The 17138-nt window shown below is 38.1% G+C and overlaps 1 protein-coding gene across 2 annotated transcripts in view; it reads right to left on the reverse strand.

Moving 5' to 3' along the window:
* The window catches only part of USP9X (ubiquitin specific peptidase 9 X-linked), a 129914-nt gene that overhangs the window by 22662 nt on the left and 90114 nt on the right, over nt 1–17138 (reverse strand). For both annotated transcript variants that reach the window (XM_019417299.2, XM_019417297.2), the window contains exons 26-32: nt 16839–17005; nt 10836–10944; nt 10467–10613; nt 9570–9716; nt 8580–8802; nt 5683–5903; nt 2588–2778 (exon numbers count right to left, since the gene is read on the reverse strand). In XM_019417299.2, coding sequence (XP_019272844.1) covers nt 2588–2778; nt 5683–5903; nt 8580–8802; nt 9570–9716; nt 10467–10613; nt 10836–10944; nt 16839–17005 — 1205 coding nt within the window. The remainder of the gene's footprint in view (nt 1–2587; nt 2779–5682; nt 5904–8579; nt 8803–9569; nt 9717–10466; nt 10614–10835; nt 10945–16838; nt 17006–17138) is intronic.

The raw sequence follows: 17138 nt of genomic DNA on the forward strand, positions 1-17138 counted from the left end.
ATGTTAATTGTTTATGTTATCAGTAAAGGCTTCCAGTTATGGGGCATCAAAAGTTATATGCGGATTTTCAACTGTGAGGGGAACCAATGCTCCTAACCTCCACGTTGTTCAAGGGCTAACTGTATACACATAAGCAAGCATGGCAAAATGTTACCAGTTGCTAAATCTGGGTAGAGAATATAAAGATGGTCATTATACTACTTTGTCGCTTTTTCTGTTGGTTTCAAATTTCCAAAATAAAAAATTGGGCATGGGGTGGGGAATGTGATTAACCCCCATGTATGAGGAGTATATTACATGTTTAAAAAGAGAATAATCCAGAAGTGCTAGTCTAGATAAACTGGAAGTTCCACTAGTATAGGAAGTAATTTAGAAATCAAAATGCAAACGTATTAGAAGAGAGGGGTGCCTGCGTGGATCAGTTGGTTGAGCACCTGACTCGGGTCATGACCTCACCATTCATGACATGGAGATTTGCATCGGGCTCTGCATTGCCAGGGTGCAGCCTGTTTGGGATTCTCTCTCCCCATCTCTCAAAATAAACAAATACACACACACACAAACATATTATAAGAGAGAAAATGATTTATAACAATGATAAATTTTAAAATAGAAGCACGAAAAGTGTGAGAGTAATCTGGAAGAGGAAGAACAGAAATGCTAAAAGCCTTGTGGCAGAGATGGGACAGGCTGGGGAACGAAAAACCTGGGGTAGGCAGAGAGGAGGGTGTGTGGTATGCCAGGTGATGGGACAGAAAGAGTAAAAGCAGAGCTGGGAAGGAGGGTGGAGCATGCAAGCCAGTTACAGATGAAGCAGGGGGCTTAGGGGAATCAGAGGAATTTGTATGATGAGTCACAGGAAAGCCATCATACTACAAAGCAGTGGTTTCAAAAGGAATTGAAACAGTGTCCTTGTAGGGAAAAGGGAAGCTGCTCTGACAGAAGCCGGGAAGATGGGGACAGGAGTGTCGGGTGACCCTTCGCTTCCCCTGTTCTCAGCTGTGTGCGAGACCTTAAAGAAATGCTGAGGAGTGTTAAAAAAACCCACTGCTGTGTAGGATTACAGCCTCTTTCATACACACCAAAGAGTGAGGTGGTTGTACTGTGGTATTTTAGTACAGTGCAGGACACACAGTAGGCGATGATTTAAAAAAAGAAATCAAAATAAGTAAAAAAACAAAACCAAGATACAATTGAGAATTTTATTAATTAAAAAAAGTATTCCACCCTTCCTACAAAATTGTACATGAGGACAGCCATGTTGTTGGTGAGGAAAGTATCCTTTTATAGACGTATTCTAGCTAATAAATCAAAGAATGATAAAATTAGAATACTGCCATGTTGTAACCCTGATGAAATACTTTAGGCAGTGACGATTAATGGCTGTTATCATGGGAGACAGACATTATGTAATTCTCCTCACTGAGGTAAACATTACCACCTATAAAGTAGCTTTGACTGTCGTTTCAAAAAAAAGAGAAAAATACCACCTCAATCTGATCAAGTGTCTAGATCTTGCTACTTTATTTATAGGAAATACAGTAGACCGAGGAAAACAGAAAATACAAAAATACCACAGAGAGTCCATCAATAAAATCCAGATGGTGGGAAACTTTACAGGGTAAAACTACCTGTTTTTTTCCAACAAATCTCAAGGGTGAAAAAAGATTAGAAGAGAGAAGAGTCAGAGCAACATTTGAGGTATATGGACTTCATTTGGATCCCAATTTCAAAAAAACACAAGGATGTTAAGGATTTTCACAAAACATGGTAATAGTATCATGGTTATGTTTTTAAAACACCAGAGATCAATACTACACTATTTATAGGTGAAAATGTGTGAGATTTGCTTCAAACAATGTGGAAAAAAGCAGATGGGGAATGTAGATTAAACAAGATTGGGCCTGAGTTGACAACCGCCGAAGTTGGATGATGAATACATAGGGGTTCACACTATTGTCCCTACTTCTGTACATTAGAAGTTTTCAAAATAAAAAAAATTACTAACATCTTAAGAGACAAAAGAATGCTGCCTCTCTAAAGTAGGACACTTTCTACCTCCAACTTTAAAGACAAGAAGAAAAAAAAAAAAAAGCCTAAGAAGCTTTAAATATTATAGCTGACACTTGAACATGAAGGTTAGGGGTGCCGACCCCCATGCAGCTGAAAATCTGCCTAGAACTTCTGACTCCCCAAAACTTAACTACTCATAGCCTACTGCTGACCGGAAGTCTTACCTACGACATAAATAGGCCATTAACACATATTTTGTTATGTTTTATGTATTGTGTGTATTCTCACAATAAAGTATGCTAGGGAAAAGGAAATGCTATTGAGAAACCAGAGGGAAAAGAAAATATATTGGAAGTACTGTATTCATTGGGGCGTGGGGGTGGGTGGGGTGGGAATTTGTGTGTAAGTGGACCCGTGGAGTTGAAACCCATGTTGTTCAGGGTCAAGTGTACTACTGCTTAAACATTCAACATAAAGATACCTTCAACATGTATTTTGGAAGTTTAATGTTAGGGTACAGAGATGTTCATAAAGGCTTAAGCAGTATCCCCATTTCTGTCCACTTATAGTTTACCTGAACTGTTTCCAAAATCCTCTGGGCACATAGTACTGTAGTCGAGAAGCAGCTAAATGACCAAAGATGACCTGAAGGTGCCTTAGAACACCAATGTTATACTCTTTCCTGTCTTCTGTTTTACTTAATGCTGGCTTGTCTTCAAATTGTTGAGGGTATCCAAACACATCATCTCGGGGATCAACATTGCTCTAGAATTAAAAAAAAATATCATTAATAAGCTAATCTAACTTTAATGTACAGTAAAATATGTTGAGACAAATGCCCAACAGTTAGTGAACAAATGATTAATCATTTGTACTTCTAATTTCTTATATCCAAAGCACTTAACTTCCAATTTATAAATTTTAATTAAGTTAGTATTCATCCCCACCATTTCACAGAGTAGTTGTCATGAAGGAATGATGCTGACCATGTATGGGAAAGGCCGATAATAAAGGCAACACAGAGGAGTAGAGTGTTGGGTGTAAGTTAGACTGAACTGGACCCCAATGCAGGCGCTGCCACTTAGAAGCCAGGTAACTTTGAGCAAGTCAGCTACTTAACCTGTGTAAGCTTCAGTTTCTTCCTGGGGATATGCAGCTGTGGTGAGGATTATGAGGTACTCACTCAGAACTATAAACAGTCAATAAAGTATGCATATTAAGAGGAGCACTCTTCAAAAAACGATGCCAGAAAAAGTAGATACCCGTATGCGGAAGAATAAAGTTGGACTCTTCCGTAACACTAGATACAAAAATTAACTCAACAGATCAAAGACCTGAATGCAAGAGCTAAAACTATGAAGCTCTTAGGGCAAAAACGTCACGACACTGGATTTGGTGACGATTACTGGATAGGACAGCAAAAGCGCAAGTAACGAAAGAAAAATGAGACATACTAGACCTCATGAAAATGAAAACCTGTGGTGCGAAGAAACTAGAACACCTGTGCACTGTTGACAGAAACGTAAAGTGGTGCAGCCACCGTGAACCAGTTCCTTAAAAATTAAAAGCAGAATTACCACATGATCCAGCAATGCCATGTGTGGGTATACACCCAGAACTGAAAGGCCTCGATGAGATATTTATACACCCATGTTCACAGGAGTACCATTCACAGTGATCAAGAGGTGGAAGCAACCCAAGCGTCCACTGATGGACAAATAAACAAAACGTGGTCTATCCATACAATGGAATATTATTCAGCCTTAAAAAGGGAGAAAATTTGGACACATGCTAGAACATGGATACACTTTGAGAACATTATGTTAAGTGAAATAAGCCAGTAACAACAAGACAAATTATGGTACGATTCCACTTATGTGAGGTACCCAGAACAGCCATGTTTGAGGAGATGGAAAGAAGTTTGTGGCATCACAGACCTTGGATACAGAAACAGATAACATCCAGTCCCTGCCCATGAGAAACTCCCAGTCTAGGGAAGGAAAGAACACAGGCAACAGGCAAAGAACCACAAAACCCCACAAGTGCAGTAGAGAGCTGAGACAACACAGAGCAAAGGTCCCAAGAGAGCAAAGATAGGACACCTTATTGGAATCTTATCCTATATTTTCTGCCTTATTTACTCTTTGCGAATATAATCAGCTATCTCTCCCCGTGCTTACCCTCATCATCCCAGAGATGTGATGGGCTGTAAAATTCTGAACTAGAATTTTAATTTCCACTTGAAGCAGTGGTTCCTAATCTGGTAGAGGTGTTAAGCATTCCCACTACAAAGCTTTTGTAAAAAGTAAAAAATGGGGGCGCCTGGGTGGCTCAGTCGGTTAAGCTCCAACTTCAGTTCAGGCCATGATCTCACTGTCTGTGAGTTCGAGCCCCATGTCGGGCTCTGTACTGACAGCTCAGAGTGTAGAGCTTGCTTCGGATTCTGTATCTCCATTGCTCTCTACCCCTCCCCTGCTCATGCTCTCTCTCTCAAAAATAAACATTAAAAAAAGTTTTTTTTAAATAAAAAGTAAAAAATGTGCAGATGCTAACCCCTGGATGATGTGGTTTGGGTGGATTTGGGAAGGAATTGGGACAAGTCTATGTTTCAGAAGCCCTGTAAGTGTTAAACTACCTCAGAGCAAATAGTTCTGGTGACTGAAGACAGGGAATGAGGGAAGAACCACTAAAGACATTAACTACAATTAAAACACTCTGGTTTCTCGGGGTGCCTGGGTGGCACAGTTAGTTGAGCGTCCGACTTCGGCTCAGGTCATGATCTCACGGTTCGTGGGTTCGAGCCCCGTGTCTCAGCTGTGCTGACAGCTCAGAGCCTGGAGCTCGTTTCAGATTCTGTGTCTCCCCTTCTCTCTGCCCCTCCCCCACTTGTGCTCTCTATCAAAAAAAAAAAAAAAAAAAAAAAAAAACCCACTCTGGTTTCTCTCTGCAGTTCTCACCAATGCCATGAACAGGAAAAGATCAAATAAAAGCAAAGAAATACAGAATGGATAAACATGACCACAACTTAAGTTTTGCAATATTCTCTTGTTTACAGAGCCATGCCACCGTTATGTCCAACCTGATCCGTCACTACAACCTAACTTCTGCGTAGCTTTATTGTGCACTGGATACTCGGAAAGCAGCATAAATTTTGTCACAAGACCACGTAATATTTAAAGTACAGAGAAGTGTGTTTCCTAAGTAAGAAGAGCTATGATCTGGGGCAAATGTAAAAGTAACCTAAAAGCAAGCACACAAAATGAAACTGGCATAGTATATAACTTGGCATAAATTAATGGAGCTATAATTAAAAATATCAAGTAGAAAAGTGAAAATATAATTTAAACGGTTATAAAAATGAAAATCCTCATCATTATGCACACTCCAAATTATACTAAACACTTTTCACATACAAAAACGGATTATGTGAACAGCAGCTCTAAAAAAATAAATTATCATGAACATTAACTGCAGTTTTAAGTCTGGTAGATAGTGAGCACTAGACTATGTCAAGACACAGCAGCCCATGCTGGGAAGACTCTAGCTTTATTTTTAAATCTCAGTCAACAAGTCCAGTGAAAGTACAACACCCCATAAGATAGAATGACAGTATCTGGTATTTCAAACAAGAATTTCAAACAAGAAAGGAAAATGCTAAATAAAATTTACCTCATTGTCCTGCTTCTCATCCCCAGACATATCATCATCTACATCACTACCTGTGCCTTCAATTGCAAGAATACCGTTCCTGATGGAGGGAATCATGTAGAGTTGCTGAATCACAGAATTCATGTAACAAGTAGCACCGGCATTTTTCAGCCCCACAAATCCTTTAGGTGGACGGGGTCCAACAGGTGGCAGATATTCCCACTCTGTAAGCGCTTCACAAGCTGAGAAAGGAGAAAAGATTCTTGTAGCAGGAATATAGCCTTTTTGTCCACCGTCAGCTCTATTAAGCTGATAAGTTAACATCACCAACAACCCCACTACTGCTCCAGGTAGCTGAAGCAGCACACAGAGTGTGCATTTCCACCACTGTAGGGATTCCTACACCCCACTACGTCAGAACCCGCGTTTCACTGGATGTTGCTTCTACAGAAGTGTCCGAAACCATTTCATGAGATTGTACGATGCTGATTTCTATGTGCTCACTTTATTATTTAGTCACTGTGAACTTTCAACTTTTGTAGGTTTTTTAAAAGGGTCTTCAAATTCATTCTGACATGACATGTTAACATAAATCCATCCACATATTTTATAGCTTGTTCAGGTTTAAAGCATTTTAGCACCACTGGGTTCACATCCAGGTTCTGACGCTTAGCAACTCTTTCCCCTTCAGGTAAGCTTCTGTTTTCTTACTAATAAATGTAAGAAGAGGAACACTTGCTTTGCCTGTATCCACAATGTTATTTTGAGGAAGTAACAAAATAGCAGTGTTTGAAAGTTCTGTGAGAACTGTAAATCACTGTACGTCTCCCTCTAACTAGTATAAACCTGGAAACAATGTAAATATTATCACTGCTTATGGGACTCATTACATACATCACAGTATACTGAATTGCACAATATATAGCCAATAAATGGAATTAGGCAAATATGTATGTGTTGATAGGGAACAATTGCAGACATATTAAGAGGAAAAGAAAGTGAAGACACCGTGTACACATGACAATCTGTAATGAAAAAAAGAAAAGAAAACAAAACAAAACAAAAAACTAAAAAAAAGATTTTTATGTGGATTTTCCATACAGAGATGCTGGAAGGACAGACACAAACTGATAATAACAGTTAAGCTATTCAAAGGCAGCTGGGGACTAAAATGGGCAGGAAACATACTTTTTAGTATGTAGCTTCTTTGGTATTTCATATTTTTACCATGCAAACGTACTACTTAAAAAACAAGTAGCCTTTTCTGTTTCTGCCATCTTCAAGCCTGTGAAGGGGTACTCAGAATAGGACTTTTAAAACAGCAAATCTGGAAGGCTGTGGTCCAAGGCTACCTTTTTGCTGGTTAGACGTGGGGTTCTCCAAAAACAGAGTGAGCACACAGCTCATCTTAAAATTGAAGGCGTTCACGACCAAGATGAAATTAATTTTATCTGGGTTCAAGAGATGTGCTCATGTGTACAAAGCAAAGAATAACATAGTGACTCCTGGTGGGGAAACTGAACAAAACCAGAGTACTCTGAGGAAAGGTAACCCACGCTCATGGAAGCCATGGTATGGTTCATGCCAAATTCCAAAGCAAGCTTCCTGGACTTGGAATCTGGACAAAGCCACTGGACATAGAATCTATGATACTGTACCCCTTGAGGATTTCAACTTACTGAAAATTAAATGAATGTGTGAATTTATTAAAAACAAAGATCCTTCTTTAAAACAAAAACTGCACCTCACTGAACATGGATTTGCTAGAATAGCTAAAGGTCTAACCTTTTTTTTTTTTTTTAACTTAAACTTTTTTTAAACGTTTATTCATTTTTGATAGAGAGAGAGAGAGACACAGAATCTGAAAGCAGGCTCCAGGCTCTGAGCTGTCAGCACAGAGCCCGTTGTGGGGCTTGAACCCACAAACCACAAGATCTTGACCTTAACCGACTGAGCCACTCAGGTGCCCCAGGTCTAACCTTTTAAGCAGTTTAATTAGAACCTCCTAAAATGTTATTAAAAATGTCCTTATGAAATACAATTTATCAAAAAATAAATTGATGTTTTTAAAGATTTACTACGATCAATGACACATCCTTAAGCTTTGTAGATAAACACTGGTTTTCTGAAATCAAAACAGCCTCCATTATGTTTGATTTATTTCTGCTTTTTTGGTCATTGAATATTGCCCCAATCCCTTTGGGGCCTCAGTTCCACATCCGTAAGATCTGGAGCCCACAACTAATTTCAAGGGCTTCATGTGGGCATTAGCTGAGAACATAAGGTGCATTAGAAGGTTATCTTTTCATCTTCTAATCTTTAAAACTAGATTTCCTTCAAGCTCATATGAAAACAGTATTAAAGAGCTTCTAAGTGAGGAGGGCCTGAAAGGTTTTCTAAGTCATGCAACTTGAGGTTTGTTTGTTTTTTGTTTTTTTTTGAGCCAGTGCAAGCAGGGGAGGGGCAGAGAATCTGAAGCGGGCTCTGTGCTGACAGCAACAAGTCTGATGTGGGGCTTTAACTTATGAACTGTGGAGATCATGACCTGAGCTGAAGTCAGACGATCAACTGACTGAGCCACCCAGGTGCCCCTGGAACTTGAGTTTTAGCTTTGAACTCTGGCACTTATTTTGACTAGTTATCACTCTGTAGTTTGGGTTTTACTCCAGATTTGACTGAGACAAAATTTATTTTGCTAAGTACTCAAACCCCTTACAGGAAGACATTTAATAAACAACTGATATTTTTTCTACATCAAGGCTCTCTGCTTGTAATGGTGTTAAATTACACATCCATTTCCTAGTTCCTGAAAGAAAAACAGGAGTTGAAGATGTTTACTAAAAGAAAAATAGGAAAACAGAATTTGAACACATCAGAGAATTACCTGTCAGCACAACACTGTATTTTACTATACTTACTAGTTATTGCTGTGCCAATGTAATACATTTCAGTCAAGGAATCTACTATCTGTTTAAGATTCCTCACGCAGCCAACCGCTAATGCTACAAGTAACTCAAAACCAGCATTAATGGTAGCTGGGGAGCTACAGACTGGAATTGCTTGTTCAGCGGGCAGCTCTCCATTTCTCATATACTGCAGGTAAACATTGGATGCAGGGAAGATGAAATCATCAATTAATTCCTGCAAGAGATGAAAAGAGGATTACACATTTAGCAGTTGTAGATGTCTGTTATATTTTTTACATATATGTATAACTATCTTTATATAATGTTTACACATATGACACACAAAGTTGTGTGTATATCTATATATGCCTTTTTAAGGAAAGAAAGAAATCTCTCTTGGAAGGGAAACAGTGCTAAAATTAATGGTCAGAATTAAAGGTATCATCACATCTGAGAAAACTTACTTGGATTTTCTAATAAAAAGATTCCACGTCAAACCACTATTTACTACAACTTATACCCAATTTCTCAGGCTAAAAAATTTTTTTAAGCCCCAGGTTGACTGTAGCACTTAACAAAATTTACATTTTAAATAAGTTTATTCCTTTAATCATATGTATACCAAAACTCATTTTATTTATTCATTTATTTTTATTTGAGTTTGAGAGAGAGAGAGAGAGAGAGAGAGAGAGAGAGAGAGAGAGAGAGAGAGAGATATGGAGAACTGAAATCAAGAGTCAAACGCTTAAATGACAGAGCCACCCAGGCACCCCCAAAGCTCATTTTGAATAAAAATAACATGTACTGATACTTTTTGTTTCCTTTAGTTACACATATGTAAAGAAACTCATTAAAAATGATAAACAAGTTGCACAGTCTAACAATTCTTAAAAAGTAGAAGAGAGAAAAAATTAAGACAATACACCAAAGACATACTATAAACCAACACACTTGGTAACAAACATTTAGGTTATGATATCTAGCTTAGGACAAAAAACTTACTTTAATGAGATTAGCACCTCCTTTTTCACAACCAATGTGATACTTTTTCTCAGGGGTTTGAAAGGCCAGTAATTCTTTTGTTACCCCAAGGTGGCCTTCCAAGATCGTCTCTTCAACACCGGTTTCACCTGTTCGTTTAACATCATCCTGCCAAAGAGAAAATCCCAAATGCCTAACTTATGAAAGGGAGGGAGGAGCCAGACAAGAGTAAACTGGACATATGTGAGGTAATTCCCCTAAACCTTCCCATTCTTTTAAAATAATTTTAAAAATAAATCAACATATATATACGTGTGTGTGTGTTCCAGTGTAGTTAACATACAGTGTTTGTTCTATTAGTTTCAGGTGTACAATACAGTGATTCCACACATTACTCAATGCTTATCACAAGAAGTGCTCTCCTTAATAATCCCTATTACCTATTCCCTAAAATTAAGACTCCCTTTCTTGCCAAATCGTCCCCTTCTAAGCAAGATGGAAGTTCTTTTCAGAACTTTCTGAAGGCTACAAGCAAAAGCTATGAATCTCTTTAGAAATAAATTTCTCACACAATTCTGAGTAAAGAGTATCTAGTATTAAAATCAAAAGTTAAGTGCTAGTCTATAGACTGATTTTTGATGAAAACAACTCAAACTTTTTAGAAGATAAAAATCTGCAAAAAGGCTCAAGATTCTAAAATGCAAGAAGCTAAAATTAAGTATTTCAAGTTTCAGGTAAAACAAAGCATTTTATAAAACTAGTTATGCATTCATTCTGTGACTCATGAGTTACTAAGGTATTCTTTAGTTCTTTTTATTACTCTTCGATATTTTTCACTTAACCAAAATGCTCAAAACTACAAACTATTTACAAAACACTCTTACTGATATAATAAACACAGTATTAGAAGCAACTTACCCTAATTCTTTTAAGCCAATCAATTTCATTATTGAGAAGAACTTCGGCATTGGGTATATTAATATTACTATTGTAAGCATAATTAAGAAGATGCCTTAAAAGGGTGAAGTAGTCGCCTGAATGTTTGGCTCTCTCTCTGGCTGTGCTCTGAAACAATAAAAGAGAATAATGTGAATTTACATGTCCAAGCTCAGAATCTACTTTTAAAAAACCTAGAGTTAACCAGAGCAGATATTAAATTAGTATGGGAAATTATCATTTATTTAATAAATCTAGACTGTTCTAACTTTAACCTATAACCATAAATTCCTGAATGCTTTGTTTACAGAATTAATCACATTGATATAAGCATATTAAAAAATGTCTCACCCCCAAAACGGTAAAGAGCAGAGTAATGAAGAAAAGTAGAGGCCTGTGTCCCATGCAACATCTGGTGCACATTAAAAAGAACTGCTCCTGAGCCACCTGGCGAACAGTTCTGAAATAAAAATGTTTCACGTTTAATATATTATTTGCATGAAGAAAAATAACAAAATTCCAACACTGGTTTTTCTTTGGGGGAGGGGGTGGGGTGGAATAAAGGGTAAATTAAAAGTAAAAATACAAGGATACAAGGTAATACCCCCTTAAGAAGGCAACATAGAACAGACAACTTAGTAGGCTGTATGCCAAGAACTAGAACCTCAAATTGTCACAGAAGAGTTGAAGGGATGTTCTGTAACACCGGTTTCTTGAAAAAGGCTGGAAATGGTCCGCTAGATACAAGATGTTCCATAGGGAATCTTACACATCTTTTTGGCCATCCACAGAATTTTTACTCAACTGCACTTTGGAGCAAAGAACTCTGTAGGAATTCTGTTGCAATTACAGTAAGGATATTGCTGTAATGTCCCTTATATTATACTAGTGGTTCCCAAAACATGGTCCTCAGATCAGCAGCATCAGCATCATTTGGGAACTTGTTAAAAATGGAAATTATCAGGTCACATCCCGGACCTGCTGAATCAGAAATACTGGGGGTGGTACCCAGCAATCTGTTATTTTAACAAATCCTTCAAGTGACGTTAATGTGTGGTAAAGATTGAGAACCATTCTATTATACAATATTCTATGATGACCCATGTGAAGAACTTATCTATGGTCCCAGTAGTGAGAATTTTATCATTGTGAATCTCACCCACACACCCACACACACACCCACACACACACCCACACACACACACACACACACACTATATATATTATTATATATATACATATGTGGGTGGCTCAGTTGTTTAAGCATCCGACTTCGGCTCAGGTCATGATGTCACAGGTCATGGGTTTGAGCCCCGTATCAGGCTCTGTGCTGACAGCTCAGAGCCTGGAGCCTGCTTCAGATCCTGTGTCTCTGTCTCTCTCTGCCCCCTTCCCCACTCATGCTTTTTCTCTCTCTCCCAAAAATAAACATTAAAAAAAATTATATACTATATAGATCTCACTAGAGTAAATGTCCAAGAGGGTAGAGACATCATATATTTAGTTTACCGTTGTCCCTCCAGAACCTAGAATAGTGTCCGACATAATACAGATGTTGAGAACCAGTTCAGTTACCACATGCATAAATGTTGTTTGCTTAGAAGACAGTGGTTTGTCTCCATTAGAAAGTGGAGGGCTTTGCTTTACAGATGCCAGAGTTTCTGACACCCAGAACAATGTCTGACATATGGAAGATGCTTAACAAGTATCTGCCAAGTATTTGTGTATCTTAACAGACATTGCAAACTACATTTCGTAACTATCATGTTTCTTTGTGCTAGCTGACAGACAGCTTAGAACCAAATTTATAGCTCAAGGTAAAGGACTTGACAGCACATATTCTGTGTACTAACCTCCCTCCTGAATGTTTCTAGAAACTTGTATATGATCTTATAAACCAGAGGGACTTCAGAAGATTTGTGCGTTGAGTTTGGTGGAATACAAATAAACTGAAGTCAGGAGTACCTAAGTTTTCTGGGGAGAAAGTCCATAACTTTTATTAGATTTCCAAAGGTATATGTCATTTGCACTATCCTAGTTAATTTTTTAAAAAAGGTAAGTATACAGCCCAAATAAAGTAGGGATCTATACAGAGTATTTGTCATTTCCTGATGAAATCTCTCACATACATGCAGATTTCTGCAATGCTTCCAAAGAAACTTCTATTAGATTTTCAAAAGTATAGGTCATTCGCACTATCCTAGTTTATTTTTTAAAAAAGTTAGGTATACAGCCCAAATAAAGTAGGGACCTATACAGATTATTTGTCATTTCTTGATGAAACCTCTCACATACATGCAGATTTCTGTAATGCTTCCAAAGAAACATTTGCCTATCAACAAATCCTGTTGCTCACACCTTTACAAATTACTCAAAAATTCATTTCTCACCATTTCTAATACTACCACCCTCCAGGCACTGTCAATGTTTTATTTGGATTAAAAATCCGTTTTTCTTGACAATCTAGAACTTATTCTCAACAAAGCAACCAGAATAAACTCAAAATGTTAATCACTCAGAGCACATGATTCTTCTGCTCAAAACCGTAAAACAGGATTCCCATCTCACTTATAGTAAAAAAACAAAACAAAACAAAAAATCCATGTCGTTACGATGATCTATAAAATCTTAACAGGCTGCCTGTTTATTTTCTGACCTCACCTCCTACAACTGCCTACTCCTCACTCACTGCTCCAGCCATACTGGTCTCCTTGCTGTCCTGCCTCAGGACATTTACATCTGTTGTTCCTTATGGTTAAAAGGCACTTGCCCCATTATCCTACATGGATCACTACCTTACTCTTTCAGAGCTTTGTTTAAATATGTCACTTTCTCAGGCAGCCTTCTCTATCCTATATAAAACAACTCAATGGACTCCCTACTACTCCTTATCACCTTCCCTGCTTTATTTCTCTCCATAGCATTTACTACTATCTAACATACTATATATTTTCCCATGTCTGTCCTTCCCACTCCCCATCCTCATTAGTACTTATACTCTAACAAGGCTGACGGTTTATTTTGTTTAGTGCTATATGTCCCTAGTAGCTACGATAGTGCTTGATACACAATAGGTACTTGAGAAATTATTCACCAACAAGACTGCCTACCGTATTAAAATTAAACACTACTTAGATCTCAACATCAAAGACCTTCTGTAAACCAACTCCCACTAATCCCCTTTACAATATTATCCTGTACTCTTCCTTCACACATCAAACCAGACTACTCAGCTCTTCCCTGAAAGCACTATGCCAGGGGTGGCAAACTCAAATGCCTTCATCAATCAGAGGTACCATAAAGGAGTTAAATAGGCAGGGTATAAAGCAACAGGTGCTAGAAGCGGCTAGAAAAAACATAGCCACCTAAAGGCATTTAAATCCAGTTGTGAGTGATTACAATAAGTTCAGTGTTATGATGTGGAAACAGACTTCATCTAATATGAACAGAGGTCTGGGAGACTTTCCAGAAAACGTACTGGAAAGTGTGGCACTTTAAGTTAAAACATGAGTAGAAGCACGGGCCGAACCGTGGAGTGGTTATAAATCAAATTTAAATATTTAGACTTTATTCAAAGGCAATGGAAAGGCATAGAAAGACTTTAATAGGAAAACATGATCATGCTTGGCAAAGATCATACTGTCTGAAGTGTGGTCACCAGATTAGAATAATACTTTAGTGCTGCAGCACTAGGGTGGGAAGATTAAGGATACTGTGGTTGTGCAGGCAATGGGTGCTGGCTGCTTAGATGAGGGTGAAAGCAATATAGAGGAGGTAGAAAAGTATATGGAGTCTAACAATACAGAAGTAAAAACAACATAATGGGGAGTGAGGTTGAGGGGGAGCACTGCCAATGCCCATCTTCAATTTGTATGTATGCAGAAGTCTTACCCAAGACTCACACGTTATGTTCTCTTCTGCTCATTCTAGGTAGAAAGTAATTGTTACTCTTCTAATTCCCAGAGTACTTACTCTTCAAATTCCCAGAGTACTTTGCCTTTTATGAACCTAATTTCTGTCTCAAAGTTTCATGAGTACAAGGAACCTATCTTATTTAACTTTGGACTTTTCATTGCCAAGCACATAGTAGGGGCTCACATTAATTTGCTCATGGGTTATGATTACACCGAATACAACTGTGTAGCAGAAAGTTAGATCTCAAGAGATATGACACTGTCACAGAACTTCAGCCTTAGTCCCTTTAGCAGCAGTCTACTTCTGAGTTGCTACAGAATTAAGGGAGAAAACACATGTGGGAAATGCACTGTATATAGGTATACTGGTATACCTATAAATTTGATCTGAAGAATAGCCTCATGTAGGCAGGTCCACAATGCCATAACTGAAACTGGTGGGAGCCAGATATGTTTGGGGATTCGGATTTTAGAAAGGTAATGCCAAAAAATTATGGTCAAGTCAGGTTTGCTGTCAAATTCTTACAAACTGGAAATAAGGGATTTTGAACCTACCGTAAGTACTCAGCTATATATAAAATGATTGAAAACTCAGGGCAAGATGAGAGCCAGTACTACAGAAAGTCAGATGCCTAAAGCTCAAAGAGATTTTGACCCTAGAAGACCTATTGTGTTGTTGAAGACAAAGTGACAGAGGAGAACTGAGATGAAGTGCTGTCTACAGAACTTTACTTCATTGTGTGAAATTTTGGGGAGGGGGAAAGGAAGAGGGAAATGGTTCTAATTTCCTATAAGGGGGAATTTTCATAAAGGATAGAGAGCAGAAAACCTGCAAAACCAAATTCCTTAATACTTAGCAGCCAAGGAAGTGAAGTAAGTTCCAAATTTAGTTTCAGATTTAAAATTCAACATAGAATGAAAAATTTGCTACCTCTAGGTTTGACTTCACTATAATTGGCCAATCATCTTTCCTCTCCTCCCTCCACCCAATGCATTATTAAATAAAACCAAACTCACTCAACCTATTTTTCTTAACATACAGCGCTGTCCAATGATGATCAAGTCTTCTCAAGCAGATAGCAAGCTCAGTATTATTGGGGGGGGGGAGGTCCTGTCAAAGGACTTTCGGAATAGGCTGTAATAGAGGTCTTCAAGGAAATTACCAAGGAACTTCTAAAATAGTAGACATTCTCAATTCACGTTACAGCATCCTATGGAATGAGCACTTTTTTAAAAGTCTTATCACTGGGTTTTATTTCAGCAACTGTTTATTCTGACTTTACATTAATTTAATCAGTGATTTCTGTCACTGCTGAATGGCATTTGAGAGAATAAAAGTGAGCATTTTGGGTCTTTTCACAAAATGCATGCAAGACAGATTAATTACATAGAACAGGGACACAAATTAGAGCTCGACTTTAAAAAATCACCTTATGAAAGTCAGGATTAGAATGACACAAGAGGATGGAAACCAGTATTTTCTACAAATCTAACTGACTTGCACAAAAAGAAGTCCGAAACAAAGTTTATGTCAATGATTAAATGATCCTGAACTGAAAACGAGGGCTTTATATAAAGTTCATCTTTATTCTCAGTATAGAACGCAGAAGTTCTTACCATAACCCTGCTTTGTGAATTTCATACTGAATCAACAATTTCTCTTAAACAAACCTGGCATGTAAGTATCCAAGATAGAATGTTAATGTCCCATTTAATTGATTTAAAGTTTATTTATTTTGAGAGACAGATGTAGGGGGAGAGCATGAGTGGCGGAGGGGCAGAGAGAGAGAGAATCCCAAGCAGGCTTTGCACTATCAGTACAGAGCCCAATGCGGGGGCTTGAGCCCATGAACCAAGATATTATGACCTGAGCCAAAATCAAGAAGCAGACGCTTAACCACCTGAGTCACCCAGGCTCCCCTGTTTAATTTAAATCCTATAAACAAGGGGCACCTGGGTGACTCAGTCGGTTGCGTGTTCGACTTTGGCTCAGGTCATGATCTCTTGGTTGGGGAGTTTGATCCCCACGTCCGGCTCTGTGCTGACAGTTCAGAGCCTTGAGCCTGTTTCGGATTCTGTGTCTCCCTTTGTCTCTGCCCCTCCCCTGCTCATGCTCTGTCTCTCTCTCAAAAATAAACATTAAAAAAAAAATTCCTGTAAACCAGATTTTAAAAGAGGATTAAAATATGTACCTCACTTAGGCAAGACTAAATTCTGAAATTAGAGAAAAATTAATTGTACTCTGAGATTTAATGTTGCCATTTTGCGAGACTAAAACCAAACAAATTTAGGTCCAGGCAAAAACATAGTTAAACAAAATTTTCCTGAACATTACCATGCTGTAGAGACAATAAATATTTGATATCTGGGATAAATCCTGCCAGCATACATTTCTGCTTAACAAAAGATCAAGTTTCTTACAATTAAAAAAGACACTTACTTGCTGTGACAGTGCAACAGTAAGTCAATAATGAATGTCTGCCAAGCCTTTTCTTTACTAAGAGCATCTAAGGCTGTCGGAATCAAGGCAAAACATAATGTCATCACTTCCAATGCTTCACAGCAAACCTGTTCATCCTCCAAGTCTGGCTCATTGCCTGCATTGGTCTGTAAAATTATGGTCAGAGGCAAATTACCTAGAGATGCACTTACGAAAAATCTCATACAACTTCAAGATAGTGCTTAAAACTTACCGACTCACTTAAACCATTTGGCCTCAGCCTCTTTACCTGCAATTTGA

This window comes from Panthera pardus, unplaced genomic scaffold (assembly GCF_024362965.1).
Source record: "Panthera pardus isolate Hobbes unplaced genomic scaffold, ASM2436296v1 HiC_scaffold_27, whole genome shotgun sequence".
Taxonomy (NCBI): domain Eukaryota; kingdom Metazoa; phylum Chordata; class Mammalia; order Carnivora; family Felidae; genus Panthera; species Panthera pardus.